The 26,822-nt window shown below is 42.3% G+C and overlaps 1 protein-coding gene across 10 annotated transcripts in view; it reads left to right on the top strand.

The window, feature by feature from the left end:
• The window catches only part of LOC128693168 (uncharacterized), a 587,947-nt gene that overhangs the window by 509,665 nt on the left and 51,460 nt on the right, over positions 1–26,822 (top strand). For all 10 annotated transcript variants that reach the window (XM_070089473.1, XM_070089477.1, XM_070089479.1 and 7 more), the window contains 2 exons: positions 18,658–18,764; positions 18,978–19,174. In XM_070089473.1, the coding sequence (XP_069945574.1) occupies positions 18,658–18,764; positions 18,978–19,174 (304 nt within the window). The remainder of the gene's footprint in view (positions 1–18,657; positions 18,765–18,977; positions 19,175–26,822) is intronic.

The raw sequence follows: 26,822 nt of genomic DNA, 5'->3' as shown, positions 1-26,822 counted from the left end.
TAGTAAATAGACGTTTAGTGTGGTATTTAGAGACACACAACAGTCTCTCCACTCGTCAATATGGCTTTCGTAAGGGACGTTCTACCATAGACCCCTTACTATGCTTGGATACGTATGTTCGTAATGCCTTTGCGAATAACCACTCAGTTATTGCCATATTTTTTGACCTTGAGAAGGCATATGACACAACTTGGAGGTATAATATTTTAGCCCAAGCCCACTCCTTAGGCATTCGAGGCAATCTACCATCCTTCCTTAAGAACTTTTTAACTGACAGGCATTTCCGTGTTCGGGTTAATAATGTGCTCTCCCCGGACTTGATCCAAGCTGAAGGTGTCCCCCAGGGATGTGTTCTGAGCACAACACTTTTTCTCATTGCTATTAATGATTTGGCCTCTAGTCTTCTATTAAATATTTGGTCATCACTCTATGTTGATGACTTCGCTATTGCCTGTGCAGGCGCTGACTGTCACCTCATTACAGTTTCTCTCCAGCATGCAGTCGACCGTGTTTCCAATTGGGCCACCACACATGGGTTTAAATTTTCCAGCACTAAAACCCACCAAATTACTTTCACTAGACGCTCTGTCATCTCCGATCATCCTTTGTACCTCTATGGCTCCCGTATCCCTGAACGTGATAGTCAAGTTTCTGGGCCTCCTCTTTGACCGTAGGTTATCCTGGAAACCTTACATTACCTCTCTGAAGGCAACTTGTCACAGCCGGCTGAACCTTCTTAAAACCCTTGCTCATCTTTCATGGGGAGCTGATCGTCGAACCCTCCTTCGCCTACATTCCACCCTCATTTTATCGAAACTTGATTATGGTGACCAGATCTATTCAGCGGCATCTCCTGCTACTCTCTCTAGCCTTAACCCCATTCATCACCAAGGATTACGTTTATGCCTTGGTGCTTTTCGCTCTTCCCCTGTCGAGAGCCTCTATGCAGAAGCGAACGTTCCATCCTTATCCGATCGCCGTGATGCCCATTGCCTTCGCTACTATGTACGCTCTCGTGATCTCCGCAATCCTTCCATTTATAGAATGGTCACTGATATTAGTAGACATTCTTTATTTGTTCGCCGCCCCTGTTTACTCCGTCCCTTCTCTCTTCGCCTTCATTCGCTCTTGTCTTCTCTTCAATTACCACCTTTCTATGTTCATGTAGCATCTCACTTTTCCCTACCCCCCTGGGAAGTTCCAGCTGTTCGAGTCTGTTCTTTCTCTCTCCCTTGCTCGAAAGCCCAACTGTCTACGGTCGCTTCCCTCTCTCTTTTTCTTGACCACTTTCACTCTCATTCTCATGCCATTGCTGTGTACACAGATGGCTCTAAGTCTTCTGACGGTGTAGGATTCGCAGCAGTGTTTCCGGACAGCGTCGTACGAGGGCATTTACTATCTTCGGCTAGTATTTTTACTGCTGAATTGTATGCCATCCTTGCAGCACTTATCCGTATTACATCTATGCCTGTGTCATCATTTGTGGTTGTCTCAGACTCCCTTAGTGCTTTACAGGCTATACAGAAATTTGATACACCTCACCCCTTAGTCCTCCGTATCCAACTTTGGCTACGCCGCATCTTTACCAAGCATAAAGATATTGTTTTTTGTTGGGTCCCTGGTCATGTTCACGTACAGGGCAATGAACAGGCAGACACTGCTGCGAGGTCAGCAGTACATGACCTACCAGTTTCGTATAGAGGTATTCCATTTACGGACTATTTTGCTGCAATATCTTCCCACCTTCACACCCGTTGGCAACAACGTTGGTCTACTATGCTCGGCAACAAACTTCAATCTATTAAACCGAGTATAGGTTACTGGCCGTCTTCTTATCACCAGTGTCAAGGTTGGGAGACTACTCTCTCCCGTCTTCGCATTGGCCATACTCGTCTTACTCATGGATATCTCATGGAGAGGCGCCCTGCTCCTCTATGAGAATTGCCAAGCTCCATTATCAGTCAGCCACATTCTGTTGGACTGCCCACTTTATCAACGAGCATGCAGAATTTACCTCCGTCGTCGTCTTCGCTCCGCTGCTCTCTCTTTACCTTCCCTTCTCGCTGATGGACCCACCTTTCATCTGGACTCTCTCATTGACTTTTTGACAACTGACTGACTTTACAAATTCTGATAGCTTCAGCCCTTTCTACTTCAATCTCTTGCTACCCTCTACCCCCGTACTATCCCCTGCACTGCTGTTTTCTGTAACCTACTGATCATCCCTCCTCCCTTCTGCCATCCAATACCCTCGCTTCCTTCCCTACCCTGCAGCGCTGTATAGCCCTTGTGGCTTAGCGCTTCTCTTTGATTATAATAATAATAATATGCACATGAAGGGCCTGAAGATCTCGAACTCGCTACTGGAACAGGTCAAGGATCCCCTGACAACTTGTAAATTTAGGAATTTGTTAAAAAATCATCATCTCTCTCAATATTAACCAAATCAACCAAAACATCTGCTACTGAGTTTTATTATGTGACCTCTAGACTTTTAATTCTGCCAATTCATAAAATATTACCACCTGAACCATTACAGTGGAACCTCAAATATCAAACTTAATCCGTTCCAGGAGTTAGTTCTAAATTTTAAAAGTCTGAAAAGTGAAGCAATATTTCCCATAAGAAATAATGGAAATAAAATTAATCCGTTCCAGAAACCTAAAAATATTCACAAAAAAATACGTTTTATAGAGATTATAGTTTTACATACACACAACAAATATAGTGTTCAATTATGCATTAATAAATTTAAATAAACATAAAATAACATTTTACTTACCTTTATTGAATGGATATAAATGCTCTGGAAAATGTACAAAGGAGGATGACAAAGTTGATCCCATGTATCAGAAACCTTCCCTATGAGGATAGACTAAGGGCCCTGAATTTTCACTCTCTAGAAAGACGTAGAATTAGGGGGGATATGATTGAGGTGTATAAATGGAAGACAGGAATAAATAAAGGGGATGTAAATAGTGTGCTGAAAATATCTAGCCTAGACAGGACTCGCAGCAATGGTTTTAAGTTAGAAAAATTCAGATTCAGGAAGGATGTAGGAAAGTACTGGTTTGGTAATAGAGTTGTGGATGAGTGGAACAAACTCCCAAGTACAGTTATAGAGGCCAGAACGTTGTGTAGCTTTAAAAATAGGTAGGATAAACACACTGAGTGGTGGGAAGGCTGACTGCCAGTTGCCGGGGTCGGAGGGAGGGTAGTAGGGACTCGCAGGTGGCGGGAAACTTGAATATGATTTGGCGGCTGGGAATTTGGTGGCTAGGAATTTGGCGGTTGGGAATTCGCGAATGTGTGAAGCCCGTGAAAGCTGAAAACGTGAATGTTGAGGGAGACCTGTGTGTATATATATATATTTATTTATTTATTTATTTATTTATTTTTATCACACTGGCCGATTCCCACCAAGGCAGGGTGGCCCGAAAAAGAAAAACTTTCACCATCATTCACTCCATCACTGTCTTGCCAGAAGGGTGCTTTACACTACAGTTTTTAAACTGCAACACCCTTCCTTCAGAGTGCAGGCACTGTACTTCCCATCTCCAGGACTCAAGTCCGGCCTGCCGGTTTTCCTGAACCCCTTCATAAATGTTACTTTGCTCACACTCCAACAGCACGTCAAGTATTAAAAACCATTTGTCTCCATTCACTCCTATCAAACACGCTCACGCACTCCTGCTGGAAGTCCAAGCCCCTCCCACACAAAACCTCCTTTACCCCCTCCCTCCAACCTTTCTTAGGCCGACCCCTACCCCGCCTTCCTTCCACTACAGACTGATACACTCTTGAAGTCATTCTGTTTCGCTCCATTCTCTCTACATGTCCGAACCACCTCAACAACAGTTCCTCAGCCCTCTGGACAACAGTTTTGGTAATCCTGCACCTCCTCCTAACTTCCAAACTACGAATTCTCTGCATTACATTCACACCACACATTGCCCTCAGACATGACATCTCCACTGCCTCCAGCCTTCTCCTCGCTGCAACATTCATCATCCATGCTTCACACCCATATAAGAGTGTTGGTAAAACTATACTCTCATACATTCCCCTCTTTGCCTCCAAGGACAAAGTTCTTTGTCTCCACAGACTCCTAAGTGCACCACTCACCCTTTTCCCCTCATCAATTCTATGATTCACCTCATCCTTCATAGACCCATCCGCTGACACGTCCACTCCCAAATATCTGAATACATTCACCTCCTCCATACTCTCTCCCTCCAATCTGATATCCAATCTTTCATCACCTAATATTTTTGTTATCCTCATAACCTTACTCTTTCCTGTATTCACTTTTAATTTTCTTCTTTTGCACACCCTACCAAATTCATCCACCTATATATATATATATATATATATATATATATATATATATATATATATATATATATATATATATATATATATATATATATATATATATATATATATATATATATATATATATATATATATATATATATATAATATTTTTTTTTTTTTTTTTTTTTTTCTCTCAACAAGTCGGCCGTCTCTGTCTCTGTCTCTCTCTCTCTCTGTCTCTCTCTCTGTCTCTCTCTCTGTCTCTCTCTCTGTCTCTCTCTCTGTCTCTCTCTCTGTCTCTCTCTCTGTCTCTCTCTGTCTCTCTCTCTGTCTCTCTCTCTGTCTCTCTCTCTCTCTCTCTGTCTCTCTCTCTGTCTCTCTCTCTCTCTCTCTCTCTCTGTCTCTCTCTCTGTCTCTCTCTGTCTCTCTCTGTCTCTCTCTCTCTGTCTCTCTCTCTGTCTCTCTCTCTCTCTGTCTCTCTCTCTCTCTGTCTCTCTCTCTCTGTCTCTCTCTCTCTGTCTCTCTCTCTGTCTCTCTGTCTCTCTCTCTGTCTCTCTCTCTGTCTCTCTCTCTCTCTGTCTCTCTCTCTGTCTCTCTCTCTCTCTGTCTCTCTCTCTGTCTCTCTCTCTCTGTCTCTCTGTCTCTCTCTCTGTCTCTCTCTCTGTCTCTCTCTCTCTCTCTCTCTCTCTGTCTCCTCTCTCTCTCTCTCTCTCTCTCTGTCTCTCTCTGTCTGTCTCTCTCTCTCTGTCTGTCTGTCTCTCTCTCTCTCTCTCTCTCTCTCTCTCTCGCACACACACACAGTGGACCCTGACATTCGATGCATTTTAACGCAAAAATTTCGCCACGTCATTCGATGGAAAACCCGACATTCGATACGATTTGTACGAGACGTGGCCTGAACTGCCCCATGTGTGCCAGTGTTTACAAGCCAGCCAGTGTGCACGCATCTAAGGATACATTCGGTACATTCCATATTATCCATATTATCACTGTTTTTTGGTGCTCGTTTCTGCAAAATAAGTAACCATGGGCCCCCAAGAAAGCTTCTAGTGCCAACCCTTTGAGAAAAAAGGTGCTAATGACTATTGAAATGAAGAAAGAGATAATTGCAAAGTACGAAAGTGGAGTGCGTGTGTCGGAGTGCATGATGATTTGGTAAAGAAATTGCCTGCAACTAGTGATGCGAGTGAATTTAAGGCCAGCAAAGGTTGGTTTGAAAGATTTAAGAATCGTAGTGGCATACAGTGTGGTAAGGCATGGTGAGGCTGCCAGTTCAAGTCCTATTGGAAGGGGATTCCCCTTCTAAACACTAGCACCATCCACACACTCCCCTCCTCCCATCCCATCAATCATCACCACATCTTCATTAAAGGTAAGTGTCAATTATTCTATTGTTATTGTAATTATTCAATTGTTATTGTAATTATTCAATTGCATTAAACTTAATATTTCATGTGGCAAAAGTTTTTTTTCACACTTTTGGGTGTCTTGCACGGATTAATTTGATTTCCATTATTTCTTATGGTGAAAACTAATTCGACTTCGATATTTTCGACATTCGATAGCTCTTGGGAACGAATTAATATCGAATGTCGGGGGTCCACTGTATACATGTATATAGCAAGAACTCGTTAAAAATTAATTCTTTTCTGAAATTTTCTCTTATACGTTTAAAGATATGTTTTTTTCATTAATGTTAATGTAAAAAATTTTAATTTTGCACCAAAAGAATCTTAGAAAACTTACCTAACCTTATTATAACAAGCGTAATTTGTTAGCCTAATCCTACTAAATATATTTTAGATTTGTTTACAGTAATTTAGTACTAAACAAACCCAGTGAAATATATTTTTTTCGTTAGGTTCAGAATGATTTTGGCGACATTATTGCATACACAAATTTTCACTTGTCCTATATGGCAAGATGAACGTTGCTATTTAAGCCAAGATCGCAAGTTCTGCCTATTCGGCACGACACACACACACACACACACACACACACACACACACACACACACACACACACACACACACACACGTACGTACGTACGTACACGTGTGAAGCAGTATCGCTGAATAGTGCTCCCAGGATTTAGCGTTCTAGTGGCTGTCCTAAGATATTATTAGCAGTCATCGTACGTGAGTGAATCAGTGAACATACCTACAAGAGTGTAATAGCTTTCAAGAGTGCAAATAATGTGATAAGATCAAGAATTTTACAATTTAAATTTGAATGAATTGTGAGTGAGGGAGGGTAGCAGTCAGCTGATTAGGCTGCTGGCCGCAGTGTTGACACAAAATATCCAAACAGTTAATTGGGTTAATGGTGTGATCTGAAATATTAACAAATACATATGTTAGTTGGTTATAACAGCAGTGTAGTGATAAGGTCATAAAAGAGTGATTAAGTAAATACTGAAAGTAAGAAAAAATTAGTCAATCCCCAGCTGTTGGTGTTGTGAATGTAGCTAACATCATCAGACTTGTTATGACCATAATACTGTACTAAAGAAAAAAGAGGGAATACCAAGTCTTAAAAGAAAAATAAAATAAAAACTTGAATGCATGATAAAGTTCCTGAAGGAGTTACAAAATTGATGGAGTTGATAGCAGCCGACCAGCAGGAACCTCCATTGTTGTGCAGACGACATTACTTGCCTATTTGTGGTTAATTTTGGTTAGTGTCTGAAGTCTTAGTGTCTCGCCCTGCTGGTTGTTGCTATACCATCACTCTCTCCCTATTTCAGTACCAGGAGATAGATAGTGGTAACCCTGATAATGTTTAGTAAATTATCTAAATATCTCCAGGTAAACTCCAGAAGAGTTGTGTAGCCTAGTGAACCCCCCCCCCCCCTGACAGCGACAAGCTAGTAAACAAGTACGCACATACAAACACACGTGTGCACTCATAATTATTATTATAATAAACATTAGTATATATTAATAAGGAATTGAGTGAGAAAAAATAATCCTATAATCTTCAAAAAGTAAAGTAGCGTGGTGTGCGAAGATCTGGGCCGGGAGAGTACCGGTGAAACAACAACAATAACAAATAGTGTTAACGTAACCCCCCCCTCTTTTTCAAAGAACGACAAGCTAGTAAACACACACACACACAAACACAAGTATACACACAAACACAAGTGTACACAATTAATATTATATAGTATATATTAGTGTATATTAATAAGGAATTGATTGTGAAAAATTTTTTATATTCAAAAGAGTAGCGTAGCCTAGTGTGCGCACGCACACCCATACACCCACACCCACCCACCCACACACACCCGCACACACCCACACACACGCAACACACACACGCAACACACACACGCAACACACATGCAACACACACACGCAACACACACGCAACACACACACGCAACACACACGCAACACACATGCAACACATGCAACACACACATGCAACACACACACACGCAACACACACACGCAACACACACACATGCAACACACACACACGCAACACACACACACGCAACACACACACGCAACACACACACGCAACACACACACACGCAACACACACACACACGCAACACACACACACGCAACACACACACACCACACACACACACCACACACACACACCACACACACACACGCAACACACACACACGCGCGCAACACACACACGCGCGCAACACACACACACATGCGCGCAACACACACACACACGCGCGCAACACACACACATGCGCGCAACACACACACACACGCGCGCAACACACACACACATGCGCGCAACACACACACACAAACACACGCAACACACACACACACACGCAACACACACAACACACACGCAACACACACACAACACACACACAACACACACACACACACACGCAACACACACACGCAACACACACGCAACACACACGCACACGCAAAACACACACACACGCAACACACACACACGCAACACACACACACGCAACACACGCACACACGCAAAAACACACACACACGCAACACACACACACGCAACACACACACACGCAACACACACACACACACACACACACACGCAACACACACACACACAACACACATGCAACACACACACACGCAACACACACGCAACACACACACACACGCAACACACACATGCAACACACACACGCAACACACACATGCAACACACACGCAACACACACACACAACACACACATGCAACACACACGCAACACACACACGCAACACACACACACGAAACACACACACACGCAACACACACACACACACACACACATTGCCAGACTCACGCATACACTCCCCCCCCCTCCCCCACCGACATCTCGCTCCCTCTCCCACTCACCCACTTGCTTCACTCTCCTTCCCACTCCCCCTCCCCACTACTCTCCCACATAGCCACAGTTCCTCCTCTACCTCCCCCCCCCACACTCTGACATACACATTACTAACCTAACATACAGAATTACATAGGTTTCCCACTCTGAGGCAATCAGGATAAAACAAAAATGGGTTGCCAGAGAGCAACAAGAAAAAACCAAGAGACAGGAGGAGGAAACTGCAAAGGAAGATTGGGCAGCAGAGCTCACAAAAAGGGAACATGAATGGGAAAAGAAACTAGAAGAACTTAGCATGAGAATGGAAGAGAGGATAGACATGGAAAGCAGGAAGTGGGAGATGCAAGTCAAAGCAGCAGAGGCCAGGATACAGAGTTTAGAAGAGGAACTGAAAAATCTGAAACAGCCTAAAGAACTAAAGAACATTTTGGGATTGACAGCAGAGACTGCTACCTCAGTCACAAATAAGGGGACTGTAGGGAAAGAAGGAGCAAAACTGCATGTAGAAGCTCAATCAGTGGAGACTGTAGTAAATGAAAGAGCTAAGCTATATGTGGAGGCCCTAACAGACCACAGCAGAGCCCAGGGAAAGCCGAGAAGGGAAAATGACAGGCCACTGAGCCCAAGTACATTAGCTAGTGAAACTGAAGAAAGGAAAGCTGCAATGGAGGAAATCAAATTGAATGAGGGGATACACAGGGATATGCAGTGGGAGCATGAAAGGGTGAGGTCAGTCTTTGTGTATGGGCTCCAGGAAGTTGAAGGGGAAACATATGAAGCAAGAAAACAAGGGAAAAAAAAAAGTAATTGAAAGCATCATGAAAGCAATAGGAGAAGACGACATGACCCAGCTGGAAAATTTTCGGAGAATAGGGGGGTTTGTAAAAAAAAGAACCCGACCAGTGAAAGTGACCTTCAAGGCAGAATCGACTCGGAACAGGATCCTGCAGGAGAAAGCACGATTAAGGGACATGCCAGCATACAGGAAGGTGTATCTCGACCGCGACAGAACACAAGCAGAAAGGCAGAAACAGAGAGAGATGGTACAAAGGCGAAAGGAGGAAAGAGAGGGGATGGAGAAGACAGACAGGAGATCCCAGACACAGGAAGATCAAATACAGCCTCCCTCACAACTTCCTATAGAAGCCTCTCAACCAGGTCAACCCCAGTGCAACCAAACACTCTAAACCAAAACACCCATGCCACATCCAATGCCCCCACCCACTGCATTACAAACTCCACCCCCACAGCAACCACCCATAGTTCCTTATCAGGTCTCCCACTTCCCCAACCCCAATACACCTCCCAGACCACAATCTTAGAAAAGAAGTTGAAGGTGTGGTATACAAATGCAGATGGAATAACAAATAAGTATGAGGAGTGGCACGAAAGAATCAAGGAGACATCCCCAGACATAATAGCACTCACAGAAACAAAACTCACCAGAATAATAACAGATTCAATCTTTCCATCCGGATATCAAATCCTCAGGAAAGACAGAGGGAGGAGAGGGGGAGGAGGAGTTGCACTGCTCATTAAAAACCAGTGGGGGTTTGAGAAAATGGAAGGAATGGATAGCACGGGCGAAAGGGACTACTTAGTAGGAACAATCCAGTCTGAGGGACATAAGGTGATAATTGCAGTAATGTACAACCCACCACAGAGCTGCAGGAGGCCAAGAGAAGAATACGATGAGAGCAACAGAGCAATGGTCGACACACTAGCCGAGGTGGCCAGGAGAGCACACATGGGGGGAGCAAAGTTACTAGTTATGGGTGATTTCAATCACAAGGAGATTGACTGGGAAAACCTGGAGCCCCATGGGGGTCCCGAAACATGGAGAGCCAAGATGATGGATGTGGTACTGGAAAACCTCATGCATCAACATGTTAGAGACACTACCAGAGAGAGAGGAGAGGATGAACCAGCAAGACTGGACCTTGTATTCACCTTGAGTAGTTCTGACATCGAGGGTATCATGTATGAAAGGCCCCTGGGAGCTAGTGATCATGTGGTTCTGTGCTTCGACTACATAGTTGAGCTCCAAGTGGAGAGAGTAGCAGGAATAGGCTGGGAAAAACCAAACTACAAAAGGGGGAACTACTCAGGCATGAGGAACTTCCTTCAAGACATTCAGTGGGAGAGGGAACTGACAGGAAAACCAGTACAAGAAATGGACTATGTAGCAACAAAATGCAAGGAGGCAGAGGAGAGGTTTGTTCCCAAGGGAAACAGAAATAATGGGAAGAACAGAACGAGTCCTTGGTTCACCCAAAGGTGTAGGGAGGCAAAAACTAGGTGTACTAGAGAATGGAAAAGGTACAGAAGACAGAGAACTCAGGAAAATAAAGAAATCAGCCGAAGAGCCAGAAACGAATATGCACAGATAAGAAGGGAGGCTCAGAGACAATATGAAAATGACATAGCATCAAAAGTAAAGACTGACCCGAAGCTGTTGTACAGCCACATCAGGAGGAAAACAACAGTCAAGGACCAGGTAATCAGACTGAGGAAGGGTGATGGGGAATTCACAAGAAACGACGAAGAGGTATGTCAGGAGCTCAACACAAGATTTAAAGAGGTATTTACAGTGGAAACCAGTAGGACTCCAGGAAATCAGAACAGGGGGGCACACCAGCAAGTGCTGGATGAGGTACATACAACCAAGGAGGAGGTGAAGAAGCTGCTATGCGAACTTGACACCTCAAAGGCGGTGGGACCAGACAACATCTCTCCATGGGTCCTTAAAGAGGGAGCAGAGATATTGTGTGAGCCATTAACAAAGATCTTCAACACATCATTTGAAACTGGGCAACTCCCTGAGGTATGGAAAATGGCAAATGTAGTCCCAATTTTTAAAAAGGGAGACAGACATGAGGCACTGAACTACAGACCTGTATCACTAACGTGTATAGTATGCAAGGTCATGGAGAAGATCATCAGGAGGAGAGTGGTGGGGCACCTGGAAAGAAACAAGTGTATAATTGACAACCAGCACGGTTTCAGGGAAGAAAAATCCTGTGTCACAAACCTACTAGAGTTTTATGACAACGTGACAGAAGTAAGACAAGAGAGAGAGGGGTGGATCGACTGCATATTTTTGGACTGCAAGAAGGCCTTCGACACAGTTCCTCACAAGAGGTTACTGCAAAAGCTAGAGGATCAGGCACACATAACAGGAAAGGCACTGCAATGGATCAGGGAATATCGTAAGGGGTTCAGGAATACCTAACAGGGAGGCAACAACGAGTCATGGTACGTGACGAGGTGTCAGAGTGGGCGCCTGTGACAAGCAGGGTTCCACAGGGTCAGTCCTAGGACCTGTGCTGTTCTTGGTATATGTGAACGACATAACGGAAGGGATAGACTCGGAAGTGTCCTTGTTTGCAGATGATGCGAAGTTAATGAGAATAATCAAATCGGATGAGGATCAGGCAGGACTACAAAGAGACCTGGACAGGCTACAAGCCTGGTCCAGGAACTGGCTCCTTGAATTTAACCCTGCCAAATGCAGAGTCATGAAGATCGGGGAAGGACAAAGAAGACCGCAGACACAATATAGTTTAGATGGCCAAAGACTGCAAACCTCACTCAAGGAAAAAGATCTGGGGGTGAGCATAACACCGAGCATATCTCCTGAGGCGCACATCAATCAGATAACTGCTGCAGCATACGGGCGCCTGGCAAACCTACGGATAGCGTTCCGATACCTCAGTAAGGATTCGTTTAAGACTCTGTATACTATTTACGTCAGGCCCATACTGGAGTATGCAGCACCAGTTTGGAATCCACACCTAGTCAAGCACGTCAAGAAATTAGAGAAAGTGCAAAGGTTTGCAACAAGACTAGTCCCAGAGCTACGGGGATTGTCCTACGAAGAAAGGTTGAGGGAAATCGGCCTGACGACACTGGAGGACAGGAGGGTCAGGGGAGACATGATAACGACATATAAAATACTGCGCGGAATAGACAAGGTGGACAAAGACGGGATGTTCCAGAGAAGGGACACAGACACAAGAGGTCACAATTGGAAGTTGAAGACTCAGATGAATCACAGGGATGTTAGGAAGTATTTCTTCAGTCATAGAGTAGTCAGGCCGTGGAATAGCCTAGAAAGTGACGTAGTGGAGGCGGGAACCATACGTAGTTTTAAGGCGAGGTATGATAGAGCTCATGGGACAGGGAGAGAGAGGACCTAGTAGTAATCAGCGAAGAGGCGGGGCCAGGAGCTGTGAATCGACCCCTGCAACCACAAATAGGTGAGTACAAATAGGTGAGTACACACACCAGTAGCGATCAGGGAAGTCCAGTAGCGATCAGTGAAGAGGCGGGGCCAGGAGCTGAGTCTCGACCCCTGCAACCACAATTAGGTGAGTGCGTGCGCGCACACACACACACACACACACACACACACACACACACACACACACACACACACACACACACACACACACACACACAAGAGAGGGGTGGGCGGGTTGCATTTTCTTGGACTGCAAGAAGGCATTTGACACAGTACCACACAAGAGATTAGTGCAAAAACTGGAGGACCAAGCAGGGATAACAGGGAAGGCACTGCAATGGATCAGGGAATACTTGTCAGGAAGACAGCAGCGAGTAATGGTACGTGGCGAGGTGTCAGAGTGGGCACCTGTGACCAGCGGGGTCAGTCCTAGGACCAGTGCTGTTTCTGGTATTTGTGAACGACATGACGGAAGGAATAAACTCCGAGGTGTCCCTGTTTGCAGATGACGTGAAGTTGATGAGAAGAGTTCATTCGATCGAAGACCAGGCAGAAATACAAAGGGATCTAGACAGGCTGCAGACCTGGTCCAGCAACTGACTCCTGGAGTTCAATCCCACCAAGTGCAAAGTCATGAGGATTGGGGAAGGGCAAAGAAGACCGCAGACGGAGTACAGTCTAGGGGGCCAGAGACTACAAACATCACTCAAGGAAAAAGATCTTGGGGTGAGTATAACACCAGGCACATCTCCTGAAGCGCACATCAACCAAATAACTGCCGCAGCATATGGGCGCCTGGCAAACCTCAGAACAGCATTCCAACATCTTAATAAGGAATCGTTCAGGACCCTGTACACCGTGTACGTTAGGCCCATATTGGAGTATGCGGCACCAGTTTGGAACCCACACCTAGCCAAGCATGTAAAGAAACTAGAGAAAGTGCAAAGGTTTGCAACAAGACTAGTCCCAGAGTTAAGAGGTATGTCCTATGAGGAGAGGTTAAGGGAAATCAATCTGACGACACTGGAGGACAGGAGAGATAGGGGGACATGATAACGACTTACAAAATACTGAGAGGAATTGACAAGGTGGACAAAGACAGGATGTTCCAGAGACTGGACACAGCAACACGGGGACACAGTTGGAAGCTGAAGACACAGATGAATCAAAGGGATGTTAGGAAGTATTTCTTCAGCCACAGAGTAGTCAGGAAGTGGAATAGTTTGGGAAGCGATGTAGTGGAGGCAGGATCCATACATAGCTTTAAGCAGAGGTACGATAAAGCTCATGGTTCAGGGAGAGTGACCTAGTAGCGACCAGTGAAGAGGCGGGGCCAGGAGCTTGGACTCGACCCCTGCAACCTCAACTAGGTGAGTACACACACACCACACACACACACACACACACACACACACACACACACACACACACTTGATAAAGCACGTCAAGAAACTAGAGAAAGTACAAAGGTTTGCCACAAGGTTAGTTCCAGAGCTAAGGGGAATGTCCTATGAAGAAAGATTAAGGGAAATCGGCCTGACGACACTGGAGGACAGGAGGGTCAGGGGAGACATGATAACGACATATAAAATACTGCGTGGAATAGACAAGGTGGACAAAGACAGGATGTTCCAGGGAGGGGACACAGAAACAAGAGGCCACAATTGGAAGTTGAAGACACAAATGAGTCAGAGAGATATTAGGAAGTATTTCTTCAGTCATAGTTGTAAGGCAGTGGAATAGCCTAGAAAATGACGTAGTGGAGGCAGGAACCATACATAGTTTTAAGACGAGGTTTGATAAAGCTCATGGAGCGGGGAGAGAGAGGGCCCAGTAGCAACCGGTGAAGAGGCGGGGCCAGGAGCTAAGACTCGACCCCTGCAACCACAAATAGGTGAGTACACACACACACACACACACACACACACACACACACACACACACACACTCTCAGGGAGAGTGACCTAGTAGCGATCAGTGAAGAGGCGGGGCCAGGAGCTCGGACTCGACCCCCGCAACCTCAACTAGGTGAGTACAACTAGGTGAGTACATACAGTGGACCCCCGGTTCGCGACGCTATCGGTATCCAATAAATCCGGTAGCCGATGATTTATATCGCCAAAAATTTGCCTCGGTTCCCATTACAAAACTCGGTATGCGATTCGTACGAGACATGTCCACGTGTGGCCTGAACTGCCCCGTGTGTGCCAGTGTTTACAAGCCAACCAGTGTGCGCGCATCTAAGGGTACATTCCATATTATCCATATTATCTCTGTTTTTGTTGCTTGTTTCTGCAAAATAAGTCACCCTGGGCCCCAAGAAAGCTTCTAGTGCCATCCCTGTGGTAAAAAGGGTGAGAATTAGTATGGAAATTAAGAAAGATTTTGAAGGGTTTGGGGCTAACCCTGAGAAGCCTATGCCAGTTGTGGACTAACCCTGAGAAGCCTATGCCAGTTGTGGAATCCATTGTGCCTACTTCAAAAATTAAGAAAATGTGTGCAAAGTGGGTTGAACTGCAAACCTTTATGTATGAAAATCACCCTAACACAGCTATTGCAAGCCGTGCTGTTGATTATTACAATGACAATGTTGTGGCCCATTTTAGACAAATCTTAAAGGAACGGGAGGTACAGAGCTCTATGGACAGATATGTTGTGCGACAGAAGTCCAGTGACTCTCAAGCTGGTCCTATTGGCATTAAAAGAAGGGAAGTAACCCCAGAAAAGGACTTGCTACCTCAAGTCCTAATGGAGGGGGATTCCCCTTCTAAACAATAGGTTCAACACACTCCCCTCCTCCCATCCCATCAATCATCACCAGATCTTCATTAAAGGTAAGTGTCAATTATTCTATTCTTATTATTCTAATGTTATTGTTGTTATTGTAATTATTCTATTGCATTAAACTTAATATTTCATGTGGTAAAAGTTTTTTTTTTTTCATACTTTTGGGTGTCTTGCACGGATTAATTTGATTTCCATTATTTCTTGTGGGGAAAATTTATTCGCTTTCCGATAATTTTGGTTTACGATGAGCTCTCAGGAACGGATTAATATTGCGAATCGGGGGTCCACTGTATATACATACATATATACTACAATGTTACATTATTCTACACTACATACGATGCTGTACAATATACATAACTATATATATTACTTCAGTAATTTACAGGATTTATTTTTAAGTGAGTTGTCTCTGGTGAGGACCTCATCTCTCCTCTTGTCTTGGATGTACAAAGGTACTTCCAGCAATAATACGTACTTAAATATTCGTTGGATCTTCGAAGACCTCCACCAAAATGCGGATCATAAAGTTGGATTACCAGTGGGCAAATTATATTGGCTTCACTGCAAGGAGTGGTACCGAAGATGTATGTTTCATTATCGATACAGGTTCTCCAAACTCTTTAGTCTGAAGATCATTTCTGAATGGTTGCAAAATCAAGAACAAAAAGAGTTATGGGACAATTGAAACCTGTAACATTGTTTTACATTTTCAAGGATGTGGAATAGACCTCCTTCTTAACATAATAGATGGTAATTTGAATTTTGGTCTTCTAGGCATGGACTTCTTGGTTGGCCACCAATGCTCCCTCGAATTTATATATGATGAGCCACAGCTTATAGCTCGTAAACTATTATTCAAGACATTTACTCCTCGGCACATGTTTCAAGAGCTGGAGATCGAGGGTCAAACTGCAATATGCCATTTGGCCACAGGAAGTCCTATGTCAATCATAACAGAGGATATGGCCTGCAGATTTGGCCTAAATGCTGTTTATGATGTGTCACCAGTTAAACATTTAACTCTAAATGTTAAATTAAAAATAGATTCAGAGATAATAAAAGTTGATTTTGAAGTTGTAAAAACATTTATGCATCCTATAATCATTGGACTGCCTGTGTTAAAGAAACTGTAGGTAATAAATTTTACAAAACAACGGCATAAAATTTCTTCAGAGAGACATGTTTGTTACACTGATGTAATTTGAGGCTATGCCAGAGGACTTCCTCTTAAACAACGTATTAAGGAAGGTTTTCTAAAATTAAATAACAAAAAAGGCACAATACCGTGACTGGAACGATACACAAATAACCCGCACATAAAAGAGAGAAGCTTACGACAACGTTTCGGTTCGACTTGGACCATTGACAAAGTCACACTAACCAGAGGTGGAGCAGGACGGCTATATATAGGCAGGGAGAGGTGGTTGTTTTGTACATAAGAATGAAACACTTAATTGAACTTTTAAAATACGTATATATTTTGTTATGTAATGACCATTGCATTAAACCTGCATTATATGGTTGATATATGCGAGTTATTTGTAATTTTTATAATTTTCTGTCCTGACGTCCAACTCTCGAAGATACGAGAGGAGTTATCTATGACTTATGACCGGGTCGCATAAGTCCCATTGACAGTTTTGTCAATTTAGTTTTTTACATAAAGGAATCGGTTTTGTTTATAATAATACGTATATGTATAAAGGAAAATTATATAATTTAGAGAATTATGTAATTAATGCCTCAGAAAATAGAAAACTGACAAGTATAAAAACCCAGGTTGAAGTTTGCTGAGCTGAGGGAATCCTTAATACTGCATGACGTGATGCTGGAGCCGTCCATCTGTCACCTACAAGTCTCATACCATCCAAGATTTTCATAAATAACTACAGACAGTGGCATCGTAAAGGGGGGGGGGGCTGCCTGCCCTGGGTGACACCATCAAGGGGTGACTCCATAGACCCTCTAAAGAAGGTGACACTAATGCCCAAAACAGTGCTGCAGCAACATAAGAGAAAAATCCTTCATTTCTATATAACCTCGTATGATTACAGGGAAAATCATTGATTTTGATGATGTGATAGATGATTTTGCAGGATTGAAGGCAAGGAAATGTAAGATCAGATTCACTGAGATATTACCCGTACTCAAGGTCAAATCGGGACTAGTGTTTCTCTGATATTATTTTTCAAGTTTTTTTTTTTTTGTATTATTGAAGATGAATAAATGTTGGATCTGTTGCCTGTACTCAAAGTAATATTTGAGTTTGTTTCCTCAATATTACTACAATTATTTATTTTATCATTAATAAAGTTGAGAAGTATTCTCCTGTTCGGTTTATGGCCCTTGAAGGTTCTCATTGCTAAACATTAGTCACTGGGCATGCAGTAGTGACGTAACTGGAGTTTACTTCTCCCCATTCCCCCGCCCTTGGATTTCATGGGGGTGACACTAAAGATGCTGCTCCAGTTGACACCAACCCTAGCAACGCCACTGCATTTACAAACAAGTAACTTCTGTTGTATTTCAAAACATTGAGTATGCGAGAATAAATGTTGTCTAAGCAAGCATGTGGGTCTACATACAGCATATTAAAGTATAGTATGGGAAAATGGCAAAACAAGAAAAAAAGGGGCAAAGAATGGGAAAACATTACAGTATTAGGTGATATTATGGTATAGAATTAATGGAAATGGTTCAGAATACATAGTATTTATAAAATGGTGGTGAAGGACAGGTGTAGTGAAAGTGATCAATAATAGTAGGGATGTCAAATTTTGTGACACTGACTCCTTAACTAAGACATAGTAGGCCAAACACTGACTGTATAACAGGGACATCATTTCCTTTGGTTCACCTCCTCTTTTTTGCATCAGACATCATTACCTCCAATCCCAAGGCACTATGACCCCCTACAGGTACAGTGCTTCCTCATGAACTTGTGATATTGGTATATAATGTTCCTGTGCTTCAGGTGTGGTGGACCAACTGTGTATTCACCTTACACCTGGCTGGGTACTAAGGTCACTCTCCGTAGACCGACTCCAGCACTCTCACTACCCAAGGAAAATGTTCCAAAAGGTATTGCCTTACTTGTATCATTACTTAAAAATGTCTTTCCTTTGTGTATTATTTAGTGCAGTCCTTGCCATATTTTTTTATAACAGTATTTCTGGTTCATGTGGTATAATGCTTTAAGTATGTTTTAATGTCATGGTCATGTCTTCCCTAATTCTTATATCCTCCTGGTCATTAGGTTTAGTTCATTCTATTCAGTACTGCCTTATCCTACAGGGGAAGATCAAAGTACCCTTGATCAAGGCGCATGCAAGTCACTGGTGCAGGAGCTGTCAGTGCTACGGCGTCTCCGTCACCCAGCATTCTTGGAGGTGATGGCCGCGTGTCATGTGACCTCGCCCTACCCTGAGCACATCACCCTTGTCTTCCAGAAAGTACCTCATGGCTCCCTCTACCATCACTTACATGTTGAGGTAAGCTCTGAAATTCTATATATAAGATTTTATTAAATATTTTTCTACAATCTGCTCAGTGTTTTTTTGCAATATATTGCAAAACAAATACTTGGTGGATCGAGCAGAAACAATTTGCAAATGGCAGATAAGTATTAGCTCTTGGCTCTGCAAAAACAGAGCAATCTCAGCACAAGAAGTTTGTAGTCCTTAATATGTTAATACTGTATGTAAGAGAGAGACTTTGACAAGCACTACAGTAATTGGACACACGCACACGCGCACATGCACGCACGCATGCATGCTCAGCTTGTAGCATTTACTGTCAGTTCTACAGCATCTGATGTGCACCCTTCATTCCACTCAGCATTGCTCTTTTACTTCCACCTCGTTCAAGAGGGAAATATGACCCATCAATCATAGTTGAAATACGACCCATCAGAGGAGGTTTAATAGAAAAACTAAATTTGAGTTCAATATTATCATTATATGCCCTCAAGGTTAGATTTTTCTAATCTTACACTTATGGAAGATTCTATCATCGCCCCTGAACTTAAATGAGGCTGACAAAATTAAATGTGTGCAGAAAACAGAAGTGTGGAGTCATGATGAGAATTACAGGAAGGAATATGCAATCCTCTAACTCATACTTGCTCAAATTAAGTAAAGTTAGGGCAATATTACAACTTAACTGCATGTTGGACTTTGTGCAGCTATGACTGTCTCCTGGTCAGCTGCCCCAGTAAGGATAAGAACTGTTCAGAATAAATCAGGAAGGACACACAGACTTCAAATCAGATTCACCCACATTCCTCAACTGCCATGGAACATTGAACACTAACAGCAAAATGTAAAGAATTGAGTCAAGAATGATGTTAAGACAAAATTTATTCCTACTGATTTACTTGTGACTTGGTTCAAGGACCTTTTTTTTTTTTCTGTAGTTTGGCCTTTGGCCAGGCTTTCATAGTGATTGCCTGTCCAACCAGGCTGTTGTTAGTAATCCAAAAGCCCATGTATGCTGCAATAGCTATGTGTGCAAGAAAATATACATTAAAAAATCTAAAAGGTATGCAACAAGTAGAAGCCTCAACCACAACATTGGAGGATTGAGGACTCTGGACATGTATAAACAAAGATTGAATATCAAACAAAGATTACTTATTGCTGTAGGAAGCCTTCCCCAACTGAGAGATCATGTCTTACAACTTGACAGGTTGAAGTTGAAGGACCATCCAGGGCACACTTTGCACTATGTAACTGTAGTACACATATAGGTGATATACAAAGTAAAATTAACAAATATGTGAATTTGGAAGGAAAGTAGTATATATCATGTCCCAATAGATCTTCCACTGGAGCTAATTACCATCATGCTAGGAGTCTAGAAAATTAAACACCATTATCATGTAAGACAACAATGTCCCAATATGTTGAATCCTGATTATCAATTTTTGCTCTCTGCAGGATTGTTGCTTGGTACTTGCACACCTGAACCACCAAAATGTTAGTTTTCAAAGGTATGGTTATACCAACATATGTTACACTGCAAGAAAGACTGCATCCCACTGAGGCAGGGTGACCCCCCCAAAAAAAAACGAAAGATTTACTTTTTAAATTTAGTAATTTGTACAGAAAGGGTTACTAGCCCCTTGCTCCCAACATTCCAGTTGCCTCCCATGGCACGCATGGCTTACAGAGGAGGAATTCTTTTCCGCTTCCCCATGGAGATAAGAAGAAATAAAGAACAAGAACTATAAAGATAAAAGAAAACCCAAATGGGTGTGTTTATATAATCATGTACATACATGTGTAGTGTGACCTAATTGTAAGTAGAAGTAGCAAGATATATCTGTTATCCCGTGAGTTTGAGACAGAGAAAAAGACACTAGCAATCCTACCATCACATAAAACAGTTACAGGTTTCCGTTTCACACTCGCTTTCAGGATTGTAGTACCTCCCTGGGTAGTTGCTATCTACCAACCTAGTACAGGTAAGCCATCACTAATCTGGCAGTCAGTAATCCGGTTCCATCAGTAATCCGGCACTAATTTCAGCTAGCATAATTTCAAATTTCTGAAGTCTGTACACCATCCTGCTGCTACTGTTTGGTGGCACTACTTGCTGCACAAGTCATTCCAATTTCTTTTTTCCATTTATTGTTATAACCTGCTTACTTTTAGCCCTAGCCATGGTTCCAAAGAATAAAAGAAATGCTTCTCATTGTGTAAAGCACATACACCATACTTTTTTTTTTTCAACAAACCGGCCATATCCCACCAAGGCAGGGTGGCTCGAAAAGAAAAAGGAAAGTTTCTCTTTTTAAATTTAGTAATTTATACAGGAGAAGGGGTTACTAACCCCTTGCCCCCGGCATTTTAGTTGCCTCTTACAACACGCATGGCTTACGGAGGAAGAATTCTGTTTCACTTTCCCATGGAGATAAGAGGAAATAAACAAGAACTAGAAAGAAAATAGAAGAAAACCCTTAGGGGTGTGTGTGTATATATATATGCTTGTACATGTATGTGTAATGTGACCTAAGTGTAAGTAGAAGTAGCAAGACATGTTTGAGACAAAGGACACCAGCAATCCTGCCATCGTGTAAAACAATTACAGGCTTCCGTTTTACACTCGCTTGGCAGGACGGTAGTACCTTCCTGGGCAGTTGCTGTCTACCAACCTACTATCTAGGACATACACTATACATTGTCCATAAAAGATAAGGTGGTTTTGAAGCCACTGTCAGTCCCTATGAACTCAGCTCACTCAGATGAGCTGTGACTGGTAAATTTGGGCCTACATATGTAAGAATGGATCTATGTGGTATGTGTGCACTATATAAAAAAAATAGTGTAGCATGCGGTGCATAATGTGGAAGAAAAACTGTGACTGGTGTAAAACAGTGACTGCGGTGCATTTTTGTATGGTTTTTATGGTTGTATTCACTTTTTTTGGGTCTCATTTGATAGAATGGAAGATATATTACAGAAATAGACATGATTTTGATTGGTTTCATGACGAAAAGTACCTTGAAATTGAGCTCAAAGTAGTGGAAATGTTCGATTTTTGCCGATGTTCAAGAGTAAACAAATGACCTCACTGTCCAATACGTGTTCAACTGGCCGATTTAATATATGGTCATTAATGGGTTGACATTATTTATACAATTATTACAATAATGCAGTAGTCTGCATGTGAATAAAAATTCAAAATGGAAAGCAAGAGTAATATAAGAGGGGCCTGGAGACATGACTGATGAACAGAGAAAGTGTTATTTTAGTGCCAGGAATGTCTGCCATGTTTATTCTGGACCCTATTTTGAAATTGGCATCTTTGGAAAATTTGTGTGAAATTGGCCAAATTACCAATTTCTGACCACTTTATTGGGTTGTTGAAATAGGTGAATGAGTGATTTCTTGTACTCAGTAGACAGAATAGAAGGAATACTAGTGAAATAGCTAAAAGTTTGGAAGACTGAAACAATGGAATGGGCCAAAAGTAGGGTGTAAAGTGGGTGAAATTGCCAATGCGTAGATATCACCATTGGCTTGAGTGTATTCTAACCTAACAACTCTGTAATCTGGCAGAATCGCTAATCCGGCACCCTACAGGTCCTGATGATGCCGGATTAGTGGTGGCCATCCTGTACCTAGGTTGTCTTTATTTATTTATGTAATATTGGTACTCAGTATCCAGTAAATAATACTTGATTTACAGCTATACAAGAGCCATAAATATGTAATATGATGTCATTAAGTACATGAAGTACAGTGCCTACATTTATATGAAAAGGAGCCGGCTCTGACAAATAGGCACTCCATCTTTAAAAACTAAAAATAAATGTGCATTTGGCACTAAATATCCTGCAGCATTGTCCCACCACAACCAGGGAGGAGATCAGTGGACCTTGCTCTGCCTGCATTTAGCCTTGTGCCTCTGTGCTCAAGTGTGGCTGTAGGGTCTCTTCTTCAGCCTCTGTATTGTCTAAATCCTGTTTTCCACTGGGGATTTGGCTTTGCACAAGGACATTCTGAACTTCTGTCATAAGGAGCTGGGCTGTGGTTGCCTGTTTTAGATCCAGCACATGCATGCAACCTGGCTTGTGCTGTAGAATGAAACACACTACACTTTTCCATTATTAGAAGTGGACTACCCTCCTGGATGTGTTCATAGCCAAAGAGGTCAGCTCATACCCCTTTCTTCCCATTGGTACCATAGGTTCATCTTTGTTGGTGGTGGGTGGAGACCACTAAGTGCTGGACTATGGTAATGGATTTGATTATCTTCACTGAGTATGATTTGTTTCATATCTCAAGGGTCAGATGGCATTAATGATAGGTAAAGAGTGAGGAAGGTATAGACTTTCTTTTTTTATCGTTGATGAAGACTGTTCAGATTTACCAACAAAATCAGTAAGCACTAATCCATGTTTTACAACAGCATCAGCAGTGTATTGTTGTCTACACAGCGTCTGCTGCTCCCCAGACATTTTGACACAACCACCAAATGTTAGACTAACCATTCTATCCTGACTATTTGGCAGACCCTAGTTACACAGGGTAGTAGAGCCATGTTCTAATGAATCCTGTGTTTGTTTTATACCTAAACTTTCATTGACATTTTGTGCACTATTACGCCATGGTCACACTTGTCAAAAGCCTTTGACAAGTGTGACCATGGCATAATAGCGCACAAAATGCGTGCTAAAGGAATAACAGGAAAAGTTGGTCGATGGATCTATAATTTTCTCACTAACAGAACACAGAGTAGTAGTCAACAGAGTAAAGTCCGAGGCAGCTACGGTGAAAAGCTCTGTTCCACAAGGCACGGTACTCTCTCCCATCTTGTTCCTCATCCTCATATCTGACATAGACAAGGATGTCAGCCACAGCACCATGTCTTCCTTTGCAGATGACACCCGAATCTGCATGACAGTGTCTTCCATTGCAGACACTGCAAGGCTCCAGGCAGACATCAACCAAATCTTTCAGTGGGCTGCAGAAAACAATATGAAGTTCAACGATGAGAAATTTCAATTACTCAGATATGGTAAATATGAGGAAATTAAATCTTCATCAGAGTACAAAACAAATTCTGGCCACAAAATAGAGCGAAACACCAACGTCAAAGACCTGGGAGTGATCATGTCGGATGATCTCACCTTCAAGGACCATAACATTGTATCAATTGCATCTGCTAGAAAAATGACAGGATGGATAATGAGAACCTTCAAAACTAGGGATGCCAAGCCCATGATGACACTCTTCAGGTCACTTGTTTTATCTAGGCTGGAATATTGCTGCACACTAACAGCACCTTTCAAGGCAGGTGAAATTGCTGACCTAGAAAATGTACAGAGAACCTTCAAGGCGCGCATAACGGAGATAAAACACATCAATTACTGGGAGCGCTTGAGGTTCCTGAACCTGTATTCCCTGGAATGCAGGCGGGAGAGATACATGATTATATACACCTGGAAAATCCTAGAGGAACTAGTACCGAACTTGCACATGAAAATCACTCATTACGAAAGCAAAAGACTTAGCAGACAATGCAACATCCCCCCAATGAAAAGCAGGGGTGTCACTAGCACGTTAAGAGACCGTACAATAAGTGTCAGGGGCCCGAGACTGTTCAACTGCCTCCCAGCATACATAAGGGAAATTACCAACAGACCCCTGGCAGTCTTCAAGCTGGCACTGGACAAGCACCTAAAGTCGGTACCTGACCAGCCGGGCTGTGGCTCGTACGTTGGTTTGCATGCAGCCAGCAGTAACAGCCTGGTTGATCAGGCTCTGATCCACCAGGAGGCTTGGTCACAGACCGGGCTGCGGGGGCGTTGACCCCCGGAACTCTCTCCAGGTAAACTCCAGGTAAACTCCAGGTAAAACTCCAGGCAAATAATAAAAAAGTTGGAAAAAATACCTTTTTTTTTATGAAGAATTTAAGAAAAAAATACAGTACTGTATATATAAAAAGAGTAGGGATTAAAAAAAATGATAGTTTGGTGCAAATCACAACTATAATTATGCATTCCAGAGTTGTCTCAAAATAATGACACTCACAGTAGGTGTTAATTTGCACTTATTCATTCCTGAATGTGACTAGGCACAAATTGCCTTACTAGCATTGTCACTACGCTGATGAAAGCAATGCATAACATTCCCTGTTAGACTCCCAGGTGGCACTTTCATTGCAGTACCACCTTCTGTTGACACCCATTACTCAAGAGGAACTGGTGAACACTATACTACCTTGGGTGTTTGGGTGGGAAAATGACCTGCAGCTTTGACTGGACACAAGAGTCTCATCTTCTCTCACCAGCTGAATGCCACTGTTGAGAGGGTAGAGTGCTCTACCACTTAAAAAAAAAAAAAATCCTTAAAGATATTCTGAGCCACAGAGTGAGTCTTCATATGATTAGAACTGACTTTTGGTAAATACATTAATATGTTTCCTGACAATTACTTTATTAACTAGGTATGCATTGCATACTAGTGGTGTTCTTTTGTGCCTACCAATGTTTTATTACATGTAAACTGCCTTATTTTATTTTGCATAAAGAAATAAAAATTTGTATTCATACATAAACTGAGGTGTATTTCTTAGTACAGTATATACATACTGCCCTGTTTACTTTAGGGGTTAATGTATACTTGATGGTTGGTACTTACGTGAAATTTGGTCTTAATGATTAAGGCAGCCAAGCTCACTCAAATTATTCTGCCTGACTGCCCAGTTTGCTTTTCCTGCTTTTGTTAAGTTGAATAAATGTAGACTGACCTTTGATCTTAAGAATAGACTTATATTATGTACCAAATTTCCTAACTCCACACTAAAATATATTTATTATATTAACTTGGGTTTGTTACAAGATATATTGACAAATATTCTTCTTTCAACAAACCAGCTGTATCCCACCAAGGCAGGATGGCCCAAAAGAATAAATGAAAGTTTCTCCTTTTAAATTTAGTAATATATACAGGAGAAGGGGTTACTAACCCCCTTGCTCCCGAATGACGTATTGTATGGATGAAAATGATGTAAAGATTTAATAAATACTGGCTGTCTTACCTTTCATATACATGTATATACCTTTGAAAGGTTTTTGAGAGCTTTCTTACTTGCATCCAGGCCATGAGCCAGGCTTGTTTGGCTTGCTTAATCAACCAGGCTGTTACTGCTGGTGGCCTGCTTGCCCACACATTCATCACAGCCTGGTTGATCTGACACTTGCTAGAGGTACACGTCCAATTGCTTCTTGAAAACTTCTACACTTGTTCCAGCAGTGTTTCTGATACATATCTTATGGTAGTGCTAAACAGTCTGGGCCCTTACATGTTGATACAGTGATACAATTTATTATCTAAAGATGAAATGTATATATTCTGGGAATTTCAGAATGTCTAATTGATAATAATGTTGTCCACTTTTAATATTAAAATTAATAGCATTTTTTTTTTTTTCAAATTCTTTTGAACTAACGTATAATTACCATATTTTCTGGCATATAAGGTGCCCTTTTTTTTTTTTTTTTTTTTTTTACCCCAGATGTCTTGGAAAATCACCCTTTGCTTTATACGCTCAAGGTCAGGGTCAAGGGTTGGCTTTGGTTTATGCTTTAACAGTTGTTTACTTGCATTGCATTACAACTGCTTGGAAACA

The sequence above is a fragment of the Cherax quadricarinatus genome, chromosome 28, assembly GCF_038502225.1.
Source record: "Cherax quadricarinatus isolate ZL_2023a chromosome 28, ASM3850222v1, whole genome shotgun sequence".
In the NCBI taxonomy this organism is placed as follows: domain Eukaryota; kingdom Metazoa; phylum Arthropoda; class Malacostraca; order Decapoda; family Parastacidae; genus Cherax; species Cherax quadricarinatus.
Note: the sequence above shows the minus strand (reverse complement) of the source record. Positions and strands in the feature narration are given on the sequence as shown.